At 36.9% G+C, this 24,904-nt stretch overlaps 1 protein-coding gene across 1 annotated transcript in view; it reads left to right on the top strand.

The window, feature by feature from the left end:
• DGKG (diacylglycerol kinase gamma) overlaps window positions 1-13,698 on the top strand; it is a 123,064-nt gene extending 109,366 nt beyond the window's left edge. Inside the window, exons 26-28 of the mRNA XM_058188793.1 lie at window positions 2,033-2,153; window positions 3,166-3,226; window positions 5,948-13,698. Coding sequence (XP_058044776.1) covers window positions 2,033-2,153; window positions 3,166-3,226; window positions 5,948-6,046 — 281 coding nt within the window. The 3' untranslated portion in view covers window positions 6,047-13,698. The remainder of the gene's footprint in view (window positions 1-2,032; window positions 2,154-3,165; window positions 3,227-5,947) is intronic.
• The last annotated feature ends 11,206 nt before the right edge of the window (window positions 13,699-24,904 follow it).

Genomic DNA, 24,904 nt, shown 5'->3' with positions numbered 1-24,904 from the left:
TGCATTTGGTAATACTCTTGGATGACACAAGCACCAAGTGCACAAATCTTTCTGAAAATGAGTAAAATCTGCACAAAAAGTGCTGCCAAATGCAAAAGCATTGCCCCTGTTGCTTTGCTTCTGAAGCATTGTCACTGTTACTATGCTTCCCACATAATGGGATTCTTTTCCCAATAAAGCAGCTGTTCTCAACCTGTGGGTTGTGACCCCGTTGGGGTCAAATGACGATTTGCCAGGGGTCACCTAAGACCATCGGAAATATGGGAAGTATACTTGCGAGTCAAAGAATCACTCTCCAATGGTTGACTCCACAAGCCAGCTGCAGGCTCTTCAAATCACTAGCCAAATTTGGCTTCAGGCGCGATGAATTAAAAAAGAGAGAAATCTTTGCTCTGATGTCTCCCTCTCAAGCCAGCTGCAATCACTCCCAATTGCTAGCCTAATCTGACTTAATAGGGGAGGAGTCTCCGCTTTAATGCCTCCATCCTCAAGGCAATCGCAAACAGTTCAGATCACTAGCCAATACGGCTTCAGGCGCGATAAATTAAAAAAACCAGTTTGCCGCTTTTTTTCTCCTGCGGCTGCTGAGGCGCGCTGAGATCAATTGGGGTCGCCACATCGTGGGGAATTGTATTAAAGGGGTTGCAGCACTATAAAGGTTGAGAACCACTGCAATAAAGTCATTTTAATGAAAGGAAATGAAATCAAATAAAATATTTGGAACATGCTCACTTGAGCATCAAAAGCACCCATAGGCAATGTGCAGGGGATCACTGGATCACAAGTCGTGGGGCTGCCTTACCGCGCCTGTAACTCAGCCTTGTGGGGAAAAAATTGAACTGAGAGCTGTAGCCAACTCATTTCAAAGCAAAATGTGGAGAAGGGTCATAGTAATTTAACCCTAGCAAAATAAATAAATAATGCTCCTGAATTAGCCAAGACTTCAATTATAAGGTGAATAAATAAAATTACCTTTTATTGATTCAGACTATTGACAAGTTTAGCATGCTGCTTATTATTTTTTTCCAGGGAACTCAGAAGAGCATTTAAATAGGTACAAGCAGTATCCCATCCCATCACTGACCTGTATAGCTTCTACATGCTGGTAGTAGCTTTCCCAAATGTAGGTGTATTTTTAGACCTGTTATCTGAATATTTTAAATGAACTTGGGAGTTCCTGCCAATAAATGATGAGGTTGACAAAGAACTGCTCCAAACATGCCTGCAAACTCTTGTTTCCAGTCCTTTCAGGAGAGGGGATTCGTTTGGAAATAAAGGAGTGTTTGACTGAAATATGCACAGAAAGACTGTCAGGCAAATGATGTTTTGCCCATTCATGAAATGGATACCAACCTGGTGGGGTTAAATGCACGTTTTCCAAAAATGCCGGTTGATGCAATAAAATTCAGAGACTTGGCCAAGAAACAGAAGTAGATGTGAGCCCTCAAGCTAAATCACAACATTTTCTCCACCAATCACAAGAACGTTCCTATTTCAGAAGCAGTGGTGGGTTGCTACCGGTTCGCACCGAATCGGACGAACCGGTAGTGGTGGCGGGAAGCTCTGCCCACTCCCCGGATGCTTCTGCGCATGCACACCCACAAGCAAACCAGTAGTGATGGGTTTTGAAACCACCCCTGTTCAGAAGGTACACTGGTGTAGAAACACAACAGTCCATTTGTACACAACAGATGGACAAAACTTGAATACAAAATATTGTCTCTTTTAGTCTTTCTGACACTTACTGTTACCATCTCCAATGATTAGATAGATAGATAGATAGATAGATAGATAGATAGATAGATAGATAGATAGATAGATAGATAGATAGATGGTAGATCGATCGATCGTATCAACTTTTCAATTAAAACAATTTTAATTTAAAACATGATCAAAGGGTAGAACCTTGTAAATGAGTACCCTGATGTCCATCGCCACTACATGCAGAATAGCAGTATAAGCAATCTTCAGCTTTGCATTAAATACCACAAGTTTTTCTGTGTTTAATAATAATCTATCTATCTTTCATTAGATCTTAGTGATCAGCTCTTGGAAGTTGTTGGCCTTGAAGGGGCAATGGAAATGGGACAGATCTATACTGGACTGAAAAGTGCTGGAAAGAGATTGGCCCAGTGTTCTTCTGTTGCCATCAGGTACCTACTTTGAGACTTTGATTCTAATATGAATTTTTCACCCAATTTGGAAGATATTCTAGTAACAGACAAGAAAGAATCAGGCACCTCCTGATATCCCTTTCTTCTGTGTGCTAATATTCTAATAGCCTGCTCTAAAGACCAAATCTGTATTTTCTGTGGTTTGCTATGATCTGAAAAACTTATCAGGTCTATAAAACAAAGCTGGTTGGAAGCATGAGGAAAAGGACTTCATCCCACAGTGGATAAACAATGGCTAGAATGATGATCACAATGAAGCACTTTACTTAGAAGGCATTATGTTTTCCCAGAATTTCAGCATGTTCTAGAAAGAGAGGAAAGGAGATGAGAGAATTAGATGAGGAGCCATGAAAAAACAGGGAATTTTGATCCATTACAAAGGAGGATTAGGTGCCTGCTCTTACATTAAGAAATAGGAAAAGGATGCAGTTTTTATAGAGCCAGACTCAATATATTTCAAGACTATATTGGATAAAACACAATTGCTTCTATTTACAATTGCACATATGATAGATGTTTTAAGCAAAGAATGATAAAGGCATTGGTTGATGCAAGTAAATTGAAAGTGCCTTCTTATGCTCCTATGCTATTGCTTCTGTGGGTCCTTGAAATCCCAACCACTCTAACAAGAACCATGTTCATATAACACACTGCTTTCAAAAAATGCAGTGAAATCTGCAACCTACACATTCTTTTTCGAAGCATTTCTGTTCTAAGAAGTACCAGAGCTGTTTACATTACTGAATGAAAAAGAATGCCTTAGAACAGAAATTAGCCAATCAATTTTATCATAGTATTGGAATCATCCTATTAATTTGTGTCTCATTTATCATTCATATACTTAACATTAGGTGATGATTCAGTGACTACAGCCAGATAACATCATCTTGTATATTTCATTCTTTACGCTTTTCCATTACTGGCAGCTTAGAGCAAGACAGACTTCAGTTCTGGCTTGCTTCCTTCTTACAAGACTGTTTGTGTATTGCAGAACAACCAAACTGTTGCCCATGCAAGTGGATGGAGAGCCTTGGATGCAACCACCTTGTACAGTGAGTAGTTGAAACACAGAAAAGTCTGAATGGTATTAAAAGACTTCATTTACTAAAGCAAGAAACTCAGAGAAATTTTTTTTTGGGAAAAATGCTGCAGAGGAGACTCAGTTTTAACAATAACAAAACCTAGGAAAGAACTATTTTTAAAATAATACTTCTATTCAAAATGGAAAAAATAAAACCAGCTATAGTATACCAGGAAATAACTCACTGTTTGGGGAAGATTATTCAAATCTCTTTAATGTCATATTATCAGGCTTTTTCATAACCATGACATTCACATTTGTATTGTAAGGGAAAATAAAATAAAAGTTAAAGGGAGAGAAATCTATAGCTGTTGTTCCTCTTGGTAGTATTCTAAAGATAGTAAAAATACAATTAGTGTATCTTCAGCCTATCCAGTATATTCAGAACTTCAAAGGAAGTTGAGTTAGATACAAGAATAATGTGTGTGTGAGTGTGTTGACTCAGCGTTGACTCCTGGCAACTGCCTGAACAAGTCCTTTCAGTTTTCTTGGCAGGTTTGTCATTGCCTAGTTCCTAGAACTGAGGGTCACGCAGCTGGCTTTGGGCCTAAAAAGGACCTCCCAATTTCTAGCCTGATGCATTAACCATTACACCAAACTGACTCTGAGAAAAACAATATGTGACATAAATTGCCCTCTCTGATATGCAAATGAATATTATAGAACAATATCTTGAAGTAAAGTACCGATATTCCAACTGAAAAGAACAACTCTTTAAATTCCTGTGTATACAAATAGTCTTCACTTAATGATGGTAATTGGATCAGAATTTCCATCGCTAAGCAATGCAATCAAAGTTTGACTTCATCTGATCATACAGCCTAGTGACAGGATGCGATCATTAAGTAAGAATCTCACATGACCATAACTTCTGACTTCCTGCTGGCTTCCCCATTGACTTCTCCACAGTTCAACTTTGAGCCACATATATGTTCTTCCATAGGCAGCAAAAATTCACTGCCCTTTGATTTCGCTCATGGGAAGATGGCAGAAGAGATTGCAAATCATGTTCATGTTACTGAGGGATACTGCAAATGTCATAATTGTGAGTTTGTTGCAAAGCACCCAAATCACAATCAAATGAACTGCAGGCACATTGCAATGACCATTAAGATGACTTGTCATAATATGTCCCCTTTATTGAGATCATCACAAGATTAAATAGTAACTGAATGAGCGGTTGTTGAAGAAGGACTGCCTATATACATTAGTTACTAGAAGTAAAAAAAATGAAGTTCTTGAAATATTGATTTTCATTCACCATGCAGATGGGCTTTTTTGTTTCTGTGGCAGAATTAACAGCTGACCAGTTCCAGGAATTAATGATCCGATTACATTTCAGTCATTTAGGCAAACAGTTTCCTTAAGCCAATTGTGCCAATAATCTGAAGATATCTAGGATTTGGATTTCTGTTTCTGAATCAGATGCTATCCCAACGTTCTCATTGCTTTGAGGATCTCACCTTATGACAATTGACTGGCCAGGCAAGATATGCTGGATGTGCCTTTCTGGAGAGCCTGTTACTCATCTTGGGCTGGGGTGGAGAAGGTGACCTGTTCTGCTGCCTCCACAACCACCCATAAGGCTTAATGGCTGAATAGTCTCAGTGCTATCTCCAATTCAGCCTGATAAGAAACTTTTTTTTATTTGCCATAGAGAACTAAACAGACTTGTTCTGTCTTTTCCTGAAGCAATAGAGGAATGGGGGTGTATCTGTGAGCCAGATCCTGCTTGGTACTGGTTTTCTTTGGTCATGGAAAAAATGCCTTTAGTTCAGGAAGAGCAGGACACCTGGCAAGTTTTATGCCATGTTTAGGTGACTGTAGGAAAAGATGGATATTCCCTCTAGCTGCAAAACAGTTGCTTCATGTATAAAAATCAAATAAATAATAATAATAATAATAATGTACTCTAGGGAAATATTACATTGCCATCTGAATCGAGATTATAAAAGTCCTATTGCAATATTCTGGGGTCATCAGATTGGGGGACTCTGCAGCAAAATGGTATCATATAAAAGCAAGGCTACATGCTCTAAATAGTAGAGCAGTAGATTCAGCAGATACCACTTCCTCCCTCTGCAAATAAATGACATGTGTGAAATAATTATTTTCATTTAGCTCTTCCAAACAGCTTGTCCTCTGTTGGAGGCTGTCCTTGTAGCAGCAATAAGCTAGCATAAATAGACATTGACAATGGGGAAATGTTAATGCTTATCTCAGTTAATAGAAAATTCTTGACCTTTCCATAGTCCCTTGAAATAGTTTCTGTCTAGAAAGAGCAATCACCTAATCATTATGAGAAATAGTTGAAACAGTTGGATCCTGAAGAAAATATAAGGAGAAATTTGATGCCATTTTTAAACAGTTGAAGAACTGAGAAACGGGTGAAGAAGTTTTCCAGATTGCAAGACAACGCAATGAGTCAAAATTAAAGGGATGCAGATTTCAGCTAAACAGGAGGAGAATCTAAAAATAAATGTGTGAAGTGGAATAGGCTGCCTTAGAACATAGTAGACTTTCCTTTGCTAGAGATGTTTGAGATAAGATGGACAAGCATCTATCAGAGTTATTGTTGCTTCCTGCATTGTAATTTTGTATGAAATACAGGATTTTCCTATTCCAAATTATCTTCAAAGCTCTTTTTATTTCTGTGATTTTGTGACTTTGGCTTCTATCCTTTTGCTTCCAGATTAAAATAACCCACAAAAGCCAAGTGCCAATGTTGTTAGGACCTCCCCAAAAGAGCAGCTTTTTCTTCCTGAGGAGAAGAAACCGAACTCGAGACTAATTTTCAACCAAGCAAAGAACAACCTTCAGAAGCAGCAGTTCTCCATTCCAGTGGCAACCACCCAGAGAAGGTCTGCAGGGGAAAAAAATCTTAATCCCTCCAGATTTCTGGCTTCTGGATCTGCTTTGGAATCATCAGTCTGGAGGCAGCATTATGAACTCTTAGTAGAAAATAACAGGGTTGACATTCGGCAGTCAAACTGAAATAGCTGTGTGGGTTCATATATCCATGTACACATAGCCACTTTCTCTAAATATTATTGGCTGGGATAGCATTGACACTGAAGATTCAGAAGGATTTTTGCCCTCCATAATACCACAGCCCAAGAAGAGGAAGCTCTCACTGCTCTGTTTGGCCTGTGGTAAAATCTGAGACTCTTCTAAAGAGAGTTGTTCTGGGCAGCCTTGAATTATACAGTCCTATCAGAAAGCAAACAAGCAGACATGGAAACAGCATGTCTGACATTGCCTTCCAGACGGAATGAAGGAGAATTTTCATCTTATTTAAATTCTTTAGAAACCCTCCCTCCAAAAAAAATAACTGTTGAAGCATCAAATTTGGCAAGGAACCAAACTTAGCTTATTTATTTTTAAGAAATTCTGTCAGAAGATAAGTGTTATTTTGTTTTACTACTGTTTGGGTCACCAAACTTGATAAGACATGCTATTTATTTTTCAAAGTTTAGAAAACACAGGGGGAGATGAAAAGGGAAAGGAAGAGAAATGTTATTTTTCTCCAAAGCTAAAACAAGAAGGCTCCTTGCTAGTTCCAGGCATAAGTTTTAGTTTTAAAATAAAATGGAAATTGGTTGGCTGTTCCCTTTCAGAGGCACAGGAATACACAAAAAATTTGCCACAAAGAAGCCAGATTGACTAGAGGAAAAGATTAAAAGTGAGAACATCCTTTGGAAGGAAAAGGAAAACTCAGGTTGTATTAAATGTATGAGTATGTTGATAACCTCCACGAATTTAGGGATACCTTCAGGTTTGATACAAATTCCATTGTCCAGTTAATGTTTTTAAATTTTCTTTTCACATACACTATAGGGTTACTACAACTTCAGAAATATTTTATACACATATTTTAAAGCTTTTCTATGGAAGTTTCAGTTAAGATAGGGTTCCTTTTAAATTTTATCTCATTATGAGGTTGATTTAAGTAACTGAAAATACTAGATGTCTACAAAAGCCTGATCAGGATTTAATGCAGGACTGTATGCATTAAATTCTAGGGTAGGCATTTATATGCCACTGATATTATAATAAAATGTAAGAAAACTCAGAAGTCAAATTAATTAGTTAATTTTCATCCCATACATTGGCTTTTGCAACAGAAAACTACCCAACCAGCAATCTTATACACATTTTTTGGTTTAAGTCCCACTGACCTCAATAGGATTTAATTTTGTATAAACACATATTAGAGGGCAGTGCATATAGTTCATAGATGCAAAAGACTAAAGTGGCATATTTTAGTTAGGAAATAAATACCTCATATTCTCTAGTTCTTCTTTAACATTGTTCAAAAAGATGATAGTATAATCTGACGGCCAACGTCATGTCCCTCTTTATTCTTTTTAGATTCCAATGTACATGATGTTTTCTATATAACAAAAAAGTGCCAGGTTATGAAAAACTATTTAGATCACAATTTCCAATCTATGTGATCACCAGATTTCTTTTCCAAGAGAAACTAAAACATGAAAATAGAGAAAGGTTTGATTCACTTGCAACAGTACCATTCTTCAAAAAAAATAAATTGGTAACAAATGGACACACAAAGGGAAAATATTAATCAAAGGAAGGAAAATATTAATCGAAGAGCCACAGTTAATGTAAGCTTCTTCTACAAGTGATAGCTTTTCAGGATTTTGAATTGGTAATTCTAGCTTAAATTCTCTGATTCCTTTAAATACTTTTAAATTCAGATGAAGAAAATTATACTCACCGATTCTCATTGTTGCATGAAAGTTTCTTTTACATTAATCCAGGACAAAGGAATGTCATCTCTGAGTTAGACGTCTGTAAAGAGTAAATGGCACAAATCCATTTATTTACTTAACCGCTTAAATAAGGAGGACATACAGTATGTTTTCTGTTAATGGAGGTTTTTCTAAATGAAGTCATTTGATTTTATTTAGAGCTTGTCTGAACTAGGAAATCTGGTGGAGACTTTGGCTTCTATGACAGTATAACTGTATTTTTCATAGACATCCTGTATTGCAGTTACAATACCTATGGTTTTGGGAAGGTTGCAACTGGGATCCATTCAGATGTCTGACAGCACTACAAAGGTTGTGAAAGAAGTACAATGTAGAAGAAATAATGGATAAGATTTGCTTTTACATTTGGAAATTTAGTCTCAGGAATTTTTGAGTTTCACTTATGGAGTTTCATCTATTGGATCCACCTTAGAGAGGCACAATTCTATAGAGTATTTACTATTTATTATTACTGGATCAGAAAATACCTCATTGACTAATATTCATAATTCTGCCTTCTTCTGTTCTTTTTTCCATACTCCACTTCCTTTCTGCTCTGCTTACCTGTTTGTAAGCAACTTTGCTTCCAAATATCTTCATCTCTTTTTATGTTTTGCTTGTTTTCAATTTTGGTTCTTAACCAATATGATCAAAATATCCATGACGCAAGTACAACTCGTACTCTTTTCTTAAATATACTTTTCTTCTGCAGTTGATTTGCTGTTTGGTTTTGGTTCATTTTAATGAATGTACAGTAGAAAACAAATAAGGAGAATTTCTTCAGAAGCTATCTCTGCCAGAAGTTGCAGACTAAAGCTTTGCCAAGTAAAAAAAATAGCACAGCAGGAATTTTGTGTCCCCTTGAGATTTGGTTGTAGCCAGATGTTAGTTATGTATAATGAGAAAGCAAAAAGGATATGGATTTTAGATATTAGACATTTCAAAGAATTACAGTCAATTCTTGTGATTTTACTATAGATGAAAGCATAATATTGAACAAAGTGAAGCAGATTTCCACAAATATAAACTGGTTTACCAGTGATTCCCATCTGAGGGAATTCCGAAAACCTTTGTTTTATGAAGAGAGTTAGAATTATGATAGACCATATACTAATTCAGTAATCAGCATTTTTATTATGGGAAAATAAGATGGCTTAAGCAAATAAACCTGAGTTGTAAATATACCTTAAATGGTGAGATTTAAGAATGAAAAGTAAGCATATTAAGCACTCATTTCCCCCTAATCAAGGCAAGCCCATTCCATGGTAAATATTCTTGAATGTCATGACTTTGTGATGTTTTTTTCGTCACATCCTTAGCCCATACTAAGGCAATTATTTATAGTTGTTCCAGCATGGAAGTGTTTTCCTTCTTCAGATGCATGTGGACATCTAACACACTTACCTGTGTTGTGGTTGATCATGCAGCCAGGGCTAAGAACTGCTACTTTAGATTGCTCTACAGATGTTGCCTCCACTCCAGTTCTGGGAACTTTTTTTTTTTTTTTACATTTATATCCCACCCTTCTCCGAAGACTCAGGGCGGCTTACATTGTGTAAGGCAATAGTCTCATTCTATTTGTATATTTATATACAAAGTCAACAAAGTCAACTTATTGCCTTCCCAACAATCTGGATCCTCATTTTACCTACCTTATAAAGGATGGAAGGCTGAGTCAATCTTGGGCCTGGTGGGACTAGAACCTGCAGTAATTGCAGGCAGCTGTGTTTAATAACAGGCTTCTTACAGCCTGAGCCACACCACGGCCCTATGTATATAATGAATTCTGTATATGAATTTAACACTCTTATGAAAAAATACTAGCCCTGTGCTGCAGGGAATGTGCTGCAGGGAAGTTTGAGTTAGACCAGAAAAGAGAGCCAGGTTCTGCCAACTGTGTTGCTGATTCTATTACCAGTTACTGCATTGCAGATTTTCCAGTGATTCTGCCAACAAGGGATTTTGTAAGGTTGTTTTTGTTGTTTTAACATTGGGGGGGGGGCACCATTTTGAATACTCCACAGGGTGTTGCTGGTTTGGCTATTTGCTACCAGCAATTCCCTTGCATCATTAGTAGAAAAGGGAGCTCACTCATTACTCCATATCCTCGATCTGTGCTTTTCAATCGAGGTGCCATCTCACTGGGAGAGTGAAGAGAAAAAAAGATCTAGGTGCTTTTCACAACCTCCCCTTAAGGTCTACGGTCTGTCAGTAAAGGTTTTTCTGAATATCAATCAAGTCCTCCTTAGAAAAAGGTCCAATCGGGAGACCTCTGCCCTGCTTTATTCATGCACTTCCACTTTTGGGGGACACAAGTTAAGTCCTCTTTTGAAATATTGCTGGTGGCAGGTCCCAGCTCATCGCATCTTCATGTCAGTAGTCTATTACAGTAGTTAAACAACATACCAGGTAACTAAGCCCTTGGGTGCAGTCACCAACCCCACCTCCCCACCTATTAAGAAAGCAATTGTTGATCTTTTTCACATCAGTGGATATTTGGTGGAAAAAAGAAACAAAGCCAGGAGAATCCACCAATCCCTTTTGTTAACTACTCTCACATTAGCTCTCTAAAGTAAGCACTACACCAGCCTCATTAATAAGGAAGTGTAGGCTTGGCTGTCAGAACAACATCTATCATGCTAGAGTATTTTTCTGCCAGCTCAAAGATTGATGTATTAAGTCCTAGAGCACAACCAGGTGGCTACCATAAAGACTATGTTGCTTATATGACACTATATTTAATGGACTTACTGTGGTTTAATCAAAGTAAGGGGTACATCCAATTATATCCATTCATTTGAGGAACAAATTGTGCTAGCCAAACAGATTCCTTCTCTCTTGCATCTTCTTGGATGACCTTCCAGACAAGATTTGGGGAAGCATAGTTGTCCAGAGAAGAGGGAGAAAAGGAAAGCCCTATTAAAAAAACTGATTGTTTGTGTAAAATTGATTATCCGTTTCTCCTGCCAAAATTTAAATGAAAATGGTAAATAGAGATAGATGATTTCTGTTACCAATTTCAATTAATCTTATTTTTGAATTTGTTTAATATACTTCTTTAATTAACCTTAAACCCATGGTCAAACATTATATGATCAATTCTCTAGGTAGGTTCACTTATAGTAAACAGTGCAAGACTTAGTAACATTTTGTATTAGCTCTGTAAGACTCAAGAGCAATTCTTAATAGTAGTGATTAATCTGTGCATTTTGCCTCCATATACAATGCACTAGTATGGTAGCTAGTTATCATGTTTTTCAATAATAATGTAAACAAACTAAAGCCCCTTCCCAATATATTTTGTTGAAAGTAAGCCACAAGTTTGAATTTCAAACTATCTTTAGATTCAATGACAGTTCCTAAGAAGCCACAACAATTGGATTCATGCACAGCTGTAAGTCACAATGTAATTTGAATTTAACAATATATTATATGAAGCCATTGTGGGCTGCATATCATGGTTTACAGCTTAGTGCAATAAGCAGATGTGGTTTATTCAATAAAAAAAGCTATGGGTGAACAGAAAAATGGAACTACAACCCACCAGATGTTAATGAACTACAAATTTCAGCATTTCTCAACTTTTAACATGCTTTAGCAGATTTTGGATACAATGAGAAAAATCTGTCCGTACCAAATAGGTTTGTGCCGAGATTGAAACATTTATTTTCAATAGGTTTAGCAAAATTCAGTATGCTTCTATGTCTCCTTAAAATGCTGCCTGCCATTTTAAAGATGCATAAAATAGATAAAATATAATGTATAAATCCCTTTATAAATGTTTAATAAAAATACTGTTTTAATGGACACTACTTTCCCCTTATTAATCAGGTAATAGTATGAGTTACTATATGCAAAATCATTTTAGAAACAAAAGTATCTACAGAATCCACTCACTCACCATCCATTTCTTGGCTAAAGTTCTGGCAAACAGATTCAACTTTAATTTAAAACTAAGCTTAAAACCTCTTATATACTTAACCATAATGTTGTGGCTTTGTGCATTCTGTGTCCCCTACTATATAGTAATCCATAGCTAAACAAAACACAGCTTCGTAATCCTGTAATAATAATAAAAAGATCATTTTTGTAAGTACAGCTTTGGATTGTTCATATAGGTCAGGGATGTCAAACTCAATTTCATTGAGGGCCACATCAGAATTGTGTTTTACTTTGGGGGGCCAGGATGGGTGTGGCCATGGTGGGCACGGCCAGCTCAACATCACTAGTGTCAGGGGTGATGGTAGCCCAAGCACTCTGCCAGCAAAAACGGACTCCCGAGCTCCGTTTTTGGCTGCGATGGCTTCCTGCAAACCTCTGCCAGTGAAAATGGAGCTCAGGAGGGCTGCCCTCCCGAGCTCCATATTTGCTGGCAGAGATACCGCGAGCCAGTCCTTTGCTGTTTCCAGGGTGGCCCCACGGGCCAGATCTAAGCACCCCATGGGCTGGATCCAGCCCCTGGGCCTTGAATTTGACACCCCTGATATAGGCTATCCAAAGAAGACCAAGCAAACAGTCATATAACATCTTCCAATATAGCAGGAAATACATTTAGTCCATGCTACCCATTTCTTCCCCTGTAAACCATAAAATAGTTTGCTTTGCTTATAGTTTAATAAATTGTTTGAAGCCACACTAAATAAAAACTTCACTTTATGTGTAAGACCAAACAACAATGGGTTGATTAAACCATGGTTTAATATAGAATTGTAAACATAGCACAGTGGAATGAATATAGGCTGGAAGATCCTATAGGCAGGAGATAAAGCTGTCTAGTCTCCTTGCTCTGGCAAATTGGAAGGAATGTAGTTCTCCAGCTTTGCATCTGGCTGGCTTGATTTGAATAATCCCTCCTGTCTAGGTTAGATGCATTTGATTTCCCAATTTCTTGCTAAGCAGGCACACACCAAATTCATAAACCAGGCTTCTCCTTGCTTTTTTTTTTTGTTTCACCAAGGTTAATTGAATAAGCCAAGAGTCATCCATGAACTCATAAGTGCTAGTATGCAAAAGCTTGGCGCTTGCTTTGCTTCTTATGTGACAGTTTCAAATTTATTGTAAATGCAGTTTATTTCAAACTGACTCCCACATAAAAGCACCTGTCTCAAAACAGGAGTTGAGGGCAATAGTAAAGGTTCTAGCTGGGCTAAGCCTTTTTTTTTCTGAAGTAGTTTATTAAGTCTTTATTTTTTACATAAAATGGAAAAAATTAACCTGTATGTATGTATATGCTGGAGAAGATTGTGCCTGTTTAATTTCTGCTGCTCACACAGTTAATAAAAACAAATTAAGTAAAATGAGATGGGAGGGGGACAGCAGCGTCTTCAGTTTCCTCTCTAGAGCCAAGATAGTTCAGAAACTACAAGCAGGATCCTGAATTTGCCTTTGTGCTGTCGCGAAAGCCATTGATCTGAATTCCAACTGTGAAATTGTTATTTCAGGTGATGACTCATTAGTCCAGTTTCATCTCCAGCGCAGGCAGAAAACATAGGGAGACAAAGCCGCATTTATTTGTGAATGCTGCAAATACCTTGTGCATACAGCCACTGTCCAATTCATATGGGGCTCCCCTATGGCTCCTGTATTCATAATAGAAGGCTGCATTGTTTCTTCCAGTGAGGATGTCATCAGGTTGGTTTCACACTGCTGGCAACCTGCAGATTTAGCCCTTTATAGAAAATGAGCCATAGGAGGAAAAAGGAGTATTATGTACGAATATTCTCTGCACAGTTTTGCAGTGTGTTGGCCACGGACTGTAAAAGACTATTTCACAGAACACAAAACATGGACAGTTTCAAGTGTAACTTTTTGGCACACTTCCAAAAGAATATGCCAATCCTGTATCTACTACCACACCTGCTTCCTGTTCCTCATTTTGTCGGGCAGATAATGTTGCTCATTATTTCAGCTCATTTTCTCCTTCAGTATATCTCTAGTCATCTACTATGAGCTCTTCCCCCCTAAACATGTTGTCGTGTCCCCTACCCGGTGTGTGTGCTGGAATATTGCCTACCCAAAACCAATTCCTGATGATTTACCTTGATAAATGGTCATCTAACACAAAAACTGCCAATTAACCCATTTGGCACTCTCTGTAGGACTCTGCCAGATATTGGGTTTTTTTTTTAATGGATAGCTCCCTTAGGTGTGCTAATTTTTGTGTAAAATGCAAGCAGTTTACCCTTTAGAATTATTGAATAGCCCTGTTAACCTGTGGCATCCTATTTCTGACAGAAACAATTAAGCCTCTACTCCATCTGAATTACAGATAAATGCCTTTCAATTAAAGGTTACTAATCTAAATAAAATAATTTATATTACTGCTATGGCAAGTTGACTGTCCATTCAGCTGATCTCTGCACCTATGAGTGAAACACAGGACGAGCATTTGCATCTTACAGTATCAATCCGACAAGAATATTTTCCAGTAGAACATTTTGTACATTCAGCAAAATCAGCAAATGCTGGATAGTAAGAAATTGCTAAATTTGTGTATCAGTAAAAGAGGTATAATGTGCACAGGAGGTTCTACCAGTGTTGTAGGGAGGTGCTATTAATGCCATTCCCAGGAATTCTCAGCTTCCAAGAATCTATCCCTTCACCCGTTAGATGCAGGTCACAAGAAGCAATTTATACTTGGTCAAACTGCTGATCCATCTAGCCCAATATTTTCTATATTTACTAGCAGAAGTTGTCCTGGATTTTATATGGGAAGTCCTACCAAGATGTTTCTGGAGATGCCAGAGATCTACAATTTTCTGCATACAAAGCACATGTTCTCTCCACCAAGCTGTGCTCCTTCCCTCAAAGCAATTCTACCCTTGTTCTGACATTCTCATTAAACTAGTGAGTGGGATTTCTTCTGTTCCACTTCAGTTTATGCTCGGAAATGTGAGATAAAATTCTATAATATATACTTTCATCACTTGAATATAACACAACAAAAGTGCAGATAGCAAAAGCAATATGCACAAAATAGTCTTGTGTTGCAGAAGCTATCACACTCAGCTACCCTTCCCAAGCATCTCCCAAACTCATAGGGGAATTTTATGCACCTAAACAGAGGGACCGATATGTACTCAGGCAAAATACGCTTTTCTCCATTTTGGCTATAATGGATGTACACTCCCCTCCTAGTGTACTGTGTGAATACAGGCAGCCAGGATAATTCTGTTCATTATATATGTATGTATATCCTTTGAGCATGAACTGCTCATCCTCTTTTTTTTCTTGATCTTGTAGTTCCCTGCATGGAATTGTGTGAAATTGTTGCATAGTTCATGGTTCTATGTAAATCCTCTCTGATGTAGTTCTACATCAAATAAAATTACAATGAAAAAGTTGCCGACTTTGAAATTACTTTGAATGAATAGCAGCTACAATAATAGCACTTACAATGTTCAGTGTGATAGCATTCTACTCTAGGGGTCAGTAGGTCAATATGCTCAATATGGCCTCCCTGGGTAAGGTATAGAAGTGTCCCAAGAATCATTTTATTAAGAAAACGGTTGTGCCATACCTTACAAAAGTGTTAATACCACTTTATGATGCCTTGGTAAGGCCACACTTGGAATATTGCATTCAGTTTTGGTCGCCACGATGTAAAAAAGATGTTGAGACTCTAGAAAGAGTGCAGAGAAGAGCAACAAAGATGATTAGGGGACTGGAGGCTAAAACATATGAAGAACCGTTGCAAGAACTCGGTATGCCTAGTTTAATGAAAAGAAGGACTAGGGGAGACATGATAGCAGTTTTCCAATATCTCAGGTGTTGCCACAAAGAAGAGGGAGTCAAACTATTCTCCAAAGCACCTGAGGGTAGAACAAGAAGCAATGGGTGGAAACTAATCAAGGAGAGATGCAACTTAGAACTAAGGAGAAATTTCCTGACAGTTAGAACAATTAATCAGTGGAACAACTTGCCTGCAGAAGTTGTGAATGCTCCAACACTGGAAATTTTTAAGAAAATGTTGGATAACCATGTGTCTGAAATGGTGAAAGGTTTCCTGCCTGGGCAGGGGGTTGGACTAGAAGACTTCCAAGGTCCCTTCCAACTCTGTTGTTGTTGTTGTTGTTGTTGTTATTACTATTATATATTAAAACTTATTTTGTCGTTCACCTTTTCTGAATACCTTCTCTGTTTACTGGAGGTGAACTGGTATCCCATTTTCAGTAACAGTGTAGTAACAGCAGCATGTAAGGCTTGGAAAGTTGAAAGAAATTTTAGCAAAATGATTAAGCCTAAGGAACTATCAGATAAACCTGGGTAAGTACTAGGAATACAAAGGGTAATATAAAAAGTAGGGCCTGTCATCCCAATCAAAACTGGTACTATTCATTTTCAAAAAATGCATAATATTACACTGGCAACCCAAGTGATGCTGTCTCTATCCTCTAGTGATGCCTGGAGGCTGTAGGGACCTGGACAACAAACTTCGACTGGACCTGGCTTTGGGTGCATGGAACCTCAGGATTCAAGTTTTTGCTATCCTTAGTTCTGGACAGGGTTGCACTGACCCATTCAGACCCAGTCCATAACTTAGGAGTTCTCCTGGACTCAGTTCAGCTTCTGCTGGTTAATAATTCCAGCAATGTATCATATCACAGATGTTGTCCAGGTATTGATGGCTTTAATGGCATTTCCACCAAAAATTGTCTTTAACAATTTTCTAGCTCTTTGGATGTGTTCTATACTGATCAACTTTTTAACTTGTCCGTGCCTGATGTTATCTAGCTATATTTTACCTAGATACTCATAGGCTTCATTCTGACAGGTGGCATTTGGCATTTTAATTCCATTACCACTTGTGATTTTACCCTAATTTATGGCTACTGAAGCAAACTTCTGGAGGCCAAATTCCATTGTTATATCTGTGGCAAGAATTATTACAGTATTTGTCAATGTTTGGATTTTTATTTCTGATTTTCCATAAAGCTTCAGATTATCTATATAAAGCAGATTATCTATATGAGATTTTGGAAGCATTTTGTGCTGTTTGATAGACAAGCTTTGTTTTCTTCAAAATCACTTAAAGTGGGATCATAGCAGTGACAGATAATAAGGGTGATATTGAGTCACCCTGGAAGATGCCTGTTCTAATGCCATTTTTTTTTCTATTTCCAACCAGCAATTTTGCCTCCTTCATTAGTTTTTTATATAAACATTCTCTTTTTACTCTTTTTACCAGTTGTTTCCAAACATTTGGTAACTGAACTATGTGATAATGAATCAAAAATCTTTTTAATAATCAATCTAGACCATATGTAAACTGTTTTTTCAGCTTTTGAAATTCTTCAGAACTTTTTTATCAATCAGAAATTGGTCTTCTGCATCTCTACTTTTCCTTTTATTTCTTTTCTGTTTTATAGAAAGCATGTTATTTTCTGCTAAACAATCTTGGATTTGCCCACTATGATGTTTATGAGTAATTAAAATATTGTAAGCAAGCATGTTATCAGCCTGTAGTTTCCTGGTGTTGTCCATTTTTCTGGGTCTTTTTGAGACAGATACATTTAGCCAATTATTAAGCATCGCTGATCTCAACTTTATGCAGTAGTTCATGAAGTTGTTTAGCTATAATTGGCTGTAAATTAATCAGATATTTGAGCCAAAAGCCATGCAATCAATCATTTCCAGAAGAAGCCCAGATTTAAATCCTTTTCACTTAATTTTAATCATTTCTGCTGTTATTAGTTCTTCCATTTGATGTTTATTTAATTGATCTTCAAATTATTTTATCCATCCAGCACTTTTATTGTAATATTTCAAGTTTCCCATATAACTTTCCAAAATGGGATGGCTTCCTTTTTGTTTGATTTTTAATTTTCAGAATTTTTATTATCATTAGTAGAATCACCTCTAGTCTAATTTTGCCTAAATCGGATGATTTGTGCCTCATAGTGTCTAATTTTTCTAGCTATTGCTGTTATTTATTGCTGTATTATTTCCAAAGCTTTAATTTTTCTGGTGCTATTTTTTTTATCAGGGCTGTATTGGTTCTTACATTCTCCAATTTTTGTTTTTTCTTTAAATTACTCGCATCTGATCTTAATTTCCTAATTTTGGTTTCTAGTCTGATGCTCCACTTTGGGATTGAATGTGGTTTTAGTTTTGGTTTTACCACTATTGATTGTAGGCAAGCTGATTGGTTTGTTCAATAGATATTATTTTAATCTTTTCAAGCACCTTATTCACCTCTTTTATTCTAGGTACCAGGTCTTTTTTGGGGGGGGCTACATTCAATGCTGGCAGTCTTTATCTTTCTGATAATTATGCATATGACATAATTTTCTCTCTTAATTCTTCTTGTCAGGGTGTTAGACTGGTCCTGTTGTTATTACTTCTTCTAAATTATCATTTCTAGAGGTCAAATTAGCAGTTTTCTCTACATTTACAATTGTTGTTATTTGAGTTTATTTTGCTAGACTACAGTTTTGAGGTCTTTCATTTTCACATTTTTTTCTGAATGTGTTTTGTATCCCAGTTCTGTATCTCTGAATATTTTATTTCTGGTAATGAATCTCCTTTGATCTGCTAATACTTATTCAGTGATATTTGAATCTTGATCGATTCCTTTCCACAGTTCAAACGTTCATTTTAAGAATCCCCACGTGGTTGATTCCAATTTATAATAGCAGGCCATAATAGTGTACTTTTTCAAATACAGTATACTTTTGCTTTGTCTGTGGTTGTTGATCTTCCAATAATCCAACAGGGCTAAAGCCTGGTTACCCAACTATAGCTCCTGAGTCTCATTGCTCACCTGTGGACAGATGTCCAGGAACTCTAACACTACAAAAAATGGAAGAGAGGTTTTCCAATGGCATGAAAAGATATCAGTCTACTGATACAACTGACATCTGCTGCAAAAAAGCAGAAACATTTTTTAATTGATCTTACCAATATTGCTCCATATTCAAAGTATACTGAAAGCAAAACCTCATTCCTATAGTTTTGTGTTGCATATAGTTCAGTTTTTTGGCATGAATTATAAGTTAATTCAATAGGAATAATTAATTAATACTTAAATATTAAATGAATACTTTGGAGTATCAAAGCATTGTCTATATTAAGAAAACAAATACATGATAATCCATTATAGTAATGAAGCTGGAAATCTGATGCAATAACAAATATCAGCCTCCCCCATCCTTTAAAAAAAAAATCATTTTGAGGTTTTCCTCAGACTACGGTCAAAATACAATCCCATGAATAGGTTTTCTTTGCCTCTTTGCCTCTATTTTTCCAAGGATAGAAAAAATCCTATGCAAAAATAAACACAATGCCAGTTCACAGGAAGCTGTAATTTTCACCCTGTTTATACATTACACTAAACCATAACGTGGTTTGTTTATTTATAATTATTATATGCAAACCCACACAATGTATTTTAAGTATTATGTGTGAAATAGGTCATTATGGCTTATGCACAAATTGAGCTTTTAAAAATGGTTTATTTATAGAAGGGTTCTTTGGTCCTTTCACTGGTCCACATAGGTCTGTATTGTCGCATCTGACTGATGTTGATTCACCAGAATTATAGGAAAAAATCTTTTCTAGATCAATCCAGAGATATCAGGAAGTGAACCCAGGATTTTCTGTAAGCAAACACCATGCTCTGTCATTAAATTAAGGTATTTCCTTCTTGTTGAGAGAAAAGTGTGACAAAGAGATTCCAGAGCTCCAGATACAAAGTGTCTCCTGAACTGGTCCAAATCATTTAGTGTAATCTTCTGATATAGTTGTTCTGATACTGGGTAGATTAGTTCCTTACAAGGAAGACTTATAAATAAATAAATAAATAACATGTAAAACACATCAAATACTTTACAAAGACAGTGATGGATACACCGCATGGAATTATAATACCTTCTGTTTGGTTCTGACTTATTATGTTGTGTGAACCCTGCCAGCTGTATTCATGCAGCAAATTATAGTTAAACTATAACAGTTTAATGTATGAGCCAGGTCATATATGCTTTGCACAAAAATGTAAATAATTAAATAAATAACATCTGCTGGAAATATCTGAAAAATAGGACAGATATGGCTAAGTGTAGGTTTGCTTGTATTACTTGCTTGTTTGATCCATTCTGATTGATGTTTACATCATTAGTTGGGCATATCCAAGTTATGTACAAGTTTAATAAAACATATAACACATTAAAATAAACCAGAACACAATCTATAAAATCATGAACATTCCTTCTAATTACTTTCATAAAACCATCATAATAGTACCATATATCTTGATAGGCCAGGTATGTAGCATACCAAGATACCAGAATAATGGAAAATCCTGCTGGGCCACTTCAAAAGTCCATTTAGTACAGCAATAGCTAGGTATTTTTAGAGCCCAACTTGGATCAAACCTAGTCAGCATGACAGTTTACCAAAAGTAATTGAAGCTGTAATCTAACATTTAGAACCTGCCAGGTTGAAGGTTACTGGTTTAGTCCACTAATCTGTTTCCAGTCTCAATCACCCAGACATTCTAGATTGAAAGCCTATAATCCAGACATGGAAACCTTCCCTCTAACAGCTGGCATATAGAAGCACATTTGGAATTTCATCTAGGTTGCCTCTGTATATTTTCTAGAGAAAATATATGCTGTTCTTCCTTAATCAAGATACATCCAAAGTGGCCTTTTCTACTTCTTACTTCTTCCTTGACCTGCTATCTTCCAAATTCAATATATTATTTTCAAACTACAAACAGATCTTTGAGATGCCTAAAAAATCAATTAAGTTATAAGGCCTAAATTTCTGTAGCCTTTCCTCAAATGCACAAGGAAGTGTTACTGTCCAATGTAAGCTTCTAACCATGTTCACATGGTATAGGGTCTCCTGCTTGAGCAGGGGGTTGGACTAGAAGACCTCCAAGGTTCCTTTCCAGCTCTATTCTGATTGATGTCATGAGTAGATAACCTGTATGTAAGTGCTACTATCCAATCCCTGTCTCTCGCTACCCCTCTTTCAATGGCTATTCCTGTATCATGCTGGTTTTAAGCCTTATCATTGTTAGTTAACACCGATCAGAATTTGAAACTAATAGCAAGTGTTAGTTTCAAATTCCAGTTAGTGCTAACTGGAAATGAAAAGTGTTCCAAGTATGGACAATTTTTTAAACTATTGGGAAACCATGATCTGTGATTAAGAACTGTGAAGAATGGAACATAAGATAGCCAAGCAATGTTCACAATAACCCATAATACATAGGAATCTTTTAATAGTTTGCTGTGAGAAATGTATATGCTTAATTCTGGAAAATATGCAACGGTTTTGTAATATTACACCTACATGAAATGAATAATGCATTTCCACTTAAAATCTGGTTTCACTTTAAAGCAAAAGATGAGCATATTATAATTATAGTCATCAGAATATGAGCTGCATAGGTGTGTATAAATGAATATATACACACCTATACAGTATATACAACCTTAGATTCATGTAGATATTTTAAAGTATTTACATATATTTTAAAGTAATTTTAATACCTATAAAGATTATTCTGGTTAAGCTAAAATCCAGTGAAAGGGCACAGGTCAAACAAATCAGCCCCAGTTTTGATGTCATTTGGCAAGAGCTATAGATTTTTATTTTCATGTTTTAGGAACCTTTCATCTTCAAAATCTGATTTAAGTCATTGTAGGCTATATAAATCAGAGATTCTGATTTAAAAATAAGCTGTGCCTTCCCTCACTCCAGGAGAACAGAAATAAAAGGCAGCAGCAAGAAAGCTCACATGTCAGAAAAACCAAAAGAAAAAAAATCCATGTGAAAAGTATTGTGTTAAATTTAGAGCCATTTTTAAAGAGGCGCTATATTTAGTCAAATTTCCCCCTCTTCTTCTGAAGGAGTCTTGCAAAGCTTCAGTTAAAAAAAAGCATGATATGGAGGGGAAAGAACTGCTTGCTTTCTTCCATCTACCCAGCTAATAAACCAGGCTTGGGCAGGGTAGGGTATGCATTCCATGGTCTACCACACATTTGAATACTCATATGCTGCAAAGAAATTTATATTCTGAAAATTCCACCAACTGGCCAGAACGTAAGAGCCCAGAACATTATCTTCTTGTCCAATGGCCAGAATATGTTGGAAAAGAGTCAGAAAAAAATAATTCAGAATTCATTTGTTGGTCTGCTAGCATGAGAAAGTATAACACTACCTGTGTGTTAAGAATGCTGGGTTCTCCTATATAGCAATCTGTCAGTCATGATGCATGAACAATCTGACTTTGAGGGAGTCATACAAAAGGATAGCATACTGTAGATAAGGACTTGCTTTATATTACTGCCAGGCAGATGACTGAAATTGCCAAAACATAAACCAACAATTATAGATGTTCTTCTTTCAGGTTTCTTAGCTATGGCTAGAGCATGCAGCCATAATGTATTCTGTTTAGTTTTAATTTAGCATGTTATATGAATGGCATCTGACTAGTGTGTTGTGCAAATTCATCAGATTAAGGTTTATTCAATAAACAATGGGTAGATTATGCAATAGCCAAGTCATAAATCCATATGGCACCATCAATTTAGGCTGTTGTCTGTGGCTATGACTCCATGCTGTTTTTGTGATTGGAACTAGGAAGGGAAATGGGAGATAAGCTATAAGCAGGCAGGATCCAGGGATGCTATTTAAAATGCAGCCAAGTTAGGCTGTTTTGATTGTTTGCAGATTCTTGCAGTCAAGCAACACAAATTGTCAAGAGTTTCACTCTTCTCTTCTGTAATGAAGCAGCCATCATGCAATGCACTAAGCTACATGGTTATCTGCCTTGAAAGAGAAGGCTCCCGTGAGCATTGAAAACACACACACACACACACACACACACAGAGAGAGAGAGAGAGAGAGAGAGAGAATTTGCATCAATAGCACTTCAAAAAAGTGTAAGGAAAGCTAACTCATCTCATAAAAATAATGAGCATCATCTGATCAAAGAAGCCTGGGCAAATTTTAAACTAGTGCAAAGTCCTTGTTCAGTAGTGCCTGTAATCCCAATGCATCTGGAGGTCAGTAGACTAAAAGATGGTACTGTAATTTCAGTGTCTCTCCCCAATTCCTATGGCTTGCTTTTTCTTTAATTTTTAAATCAGTTGACAGAGGAGCATAAAACATAAGTCACTGCCTATTATGAGTCCTGCCTGAAAAATGAATTGAATGGATTATGATTTCTGAATAATCTACAGTGCAGAATTCCCAACTTGGCATCTTCCAGAAATGTTAGACTATAACTCCTATTTCCAGACAGTATGCAAGAAGTACACTGGCAAAGGATTATGAAAATACCTGGTCAGTGGTTAAGTTGGGAAAGAATGCTAGAGAAGAAAGGGCAGCTGTTAATTATATGTGCTAATTTCACCACATAAGATAGGTACTTCAGGAGATACTCATGCTCTTTAATCAAGCTTTTACTTGACCAGATTGTGCAAAAATATATTCAGATCCAAGGTTCCATTAAAAATAAGCTTCCAGTGAGAGAGTGGGGGGAGGAGGGAGAAAGAGACAGTAAGCAAATAAGTTCTTCATTCTGCTAACAATCTGCTCTGCTTCCTCTTGTAACTAGCTTGTCTGCCTGAAGATCAGTTGACACCAGACATGAATTAGAACTGGCCCCAATTCAAGTTTTGCTGCAGTTTAACTGTGCTGCTTTCACTCGAACTGCTTATATGAGTGACTTAAGCTGAGATTGACCTCATCAAAATTTTATGAAGCCACAAATGAAATACAGTAGTTGTCAGGAGGGAAACACAGAGACATGGACCTGAGAGGAACATTAAATCATTGAGAGATACACCTGCTTCATTTACTTTTTCCTTGATGGTTTTGCTACTCTTTCCCTTATTCAGACATACACTTTTAGGCTCTTTGGTTCCACTTGCAGAGTCTGAATTCTGCAAGTTTCATCCCATCCTGCCAACTTCAGATCTATGCTACCACCCATCTCTTCTTGGATTACACTTTTTCTATAGGCGCCAAAATTCACCTTCTCGTGCCTCCTCATTCCTGTGTCACCATATTATCAAATAAAATTGTTCAGCAATGATACTTTCACGTTGCCTTTCCAATATTACTGCAGTTGGGAAAGTGATCCCTTTTTTGTTCCAGGTGAGAAAGATGATATTCTAACCATCCAGTTCCTTCACAATCTATTGATTCAGCAGACATGCAATTTACTGCCTGAAGCTGCAGTCTTGCAATTTGATACAAGAAGGATATGATTGGTGAATTAGTGATGAGAGTGCAAAGCATGACATCTGATACATATTCCTGTCCTTCTGCACAGCACTTCTACTTGGTGACAGCATTTTAAACAAAGTCCTTTTTTTTGTCAGATAGGAGTGTGAATTCACATATTGAAGCCAAAAATGTCATTAGTATTTTTTAAAATCTGGATTCATTTACAGCTCTCACAAACTGACATGCACTCTAAAATCCTTTTTTTTCTGATGTATTCTTTATATTCCCAACATGCTGGCTACATTAAAAGTGTTGATACATAAGCCCCTTCTAAATCCACACAGAGGATTAAAAGCATGGATGAAAATTGGAGCCATGCCTTAAGTCATATTCTAATGCTAAACTCCTCCTCCTCCTCACCTTCTAGCTACCAAGACATAAAGTGCAGCATGTAGGTCTCCATTTACCTGGAATGCTGTGCCATTGCAATTCCCAGCCTCATGGAAGTCAATATATTTTCAGCTTTTGCATATGTATGGCTTATGAAATTCAAGGGTGAAGCTAGGAGATACAATCTCACCATCTAGTCTTTCTCTGCTGTAACCAGCAAGATAAAGATGATTCAAATCTCACACTGAATTGAGGTATTAGCAATCACGCAGAAGAGAACAAGATTAGATTTACACAATTTT

The sequence above is a fragment of the Ahaetulla prasina genome, chromosome 6, assembly GCF_028640845.1.
Source record: "Ahaetulla prasina isolate Xishuangbanna chromosome 6, ASM2864084v1, whole genome shotgun sequence".
NCBI lineage: Eukaryota > Metazoa > Chordata > Lepidosauria > Squamata > Colubridae > Ahaetulla > Ahaetulla prasina.
Note: the sequence above shows the minus strand (reverse complement) of the source record. Positions and strands in the feature narration are given on the sequence as shown.